The sequence below is a fragment of the Monopterus albus genome, unplaced genomic scaffold (assembly GCF_001952655.1).
Source record: "Monopterus albus unplaced genomic scaffold, M_albus_1.0 scaffold4588.1, whole genome shotgun sequence".
NCBI lineage: Eukaryota > Metazoa > Chordata > Actinopteri > Synbranchiformes > Synbranchidae > Monopterus > Monopterus albus.
Genome location: NW_018132455.1, coordinates 1 through 869, shown reverse-complemented (window position 1 = coordinate 869; position 869 = coordinate 1). Strand labels below are relative to the sequence as shown.

At 40.3% G+C, this 869-nt stretch overlaps 1 protein-coding gene across 1 annotated transcript; it reads right to left on the bottom strand.

The window, feature by feature from the left end:
* Window positions 1-82: 82 nt before the first annotated feature.
* Window positions 83-732, bottom strand: LOC109954216 (alpha-mannosidase 2-like). The gene is made up of 2 exons (XM_020589612.1): window positions 610-732; window positions 83-528 (listed from the first exon to the last, which is right to left on the bottom strand). Exons 1-2 carry the CDS (start codon window positions 689-691, stop codon window positions 290-292), a joined length of 321 nt encoding a protein of 106 aa, XP_020445268.1. The 5' UTR covers window positions 692-732; the 3' UTR covers window positions 83-289.
* Window positions 733-869: the final 137 nt, after the last annotated feature.

Genomic DNA, 869 nt, shown 5'->3' with positions numbered 1-869 from the left:
GTTGAAAATTAGAGGGAGAACTAATGCGGCTTTAACAGGTATTTTTACTCAAATTAATTTCTTTAACTTAGTGTGTTTATTCAAACTGTACTCAATTTGTTTTATTAATGTAAGTCTTCAAATGTTTTCTGTGGAACTATTTTGTCCTCATCTACATGTATTGTTTTTCTTCATTTGTTTTCTGGACTCCTCCCACTTTTTCTAATATTGTTTCAATATTTTTTCTTCACTTTTGCTGTTAGTATCATCAAAATCTATTATCAACAAAACATTTTCACACAGTTTAACATTACTTATCTTCAGTCAGTTTCTCTCTCTCTGTATTCAGACCCGGTGTCTCTTGCCCACACTCACCCCAGCTCTGTCGCCATAGAAACTCCAATGTCTGTTGCTGGGCGAAGTGTTTCTTAACAGCATAGTGAACTCGCTGGATGACTATGTTGCTAAGCCCCGCCCCCTTCAGGAGGTAGGTCATAGAGGGGGAGTGGCCAAACGGATCAATCGCCCATCCACTACGGGGCTTCACACCTGTTCGCAGAAATAAAGTTTGGCATAATCTGAAAATACATGTAAACATGTAGAGTGATTTTATGCTGAAGTGACACGAACCCAGATGCTTCTGTATCCACTGGTGTCCTTCGATCAGCTGATCCAACATAGCAAAGTAGTGAGAATTTGCTTCGTCCGCCATCACCCAACCGCCTGTCACCAGCTCCAGTTGCCCCGCCCCCAGCAGGCTGACCAATCGCAGAGCAGGAGACAAAAACAAAACAAGAATAAGCAATTTTCAGTAATGAACACAAACTGCAACATGAGTAAATAAAAACGCCATGAATTATATAAATCCAACCATTTACTATACTCATCCA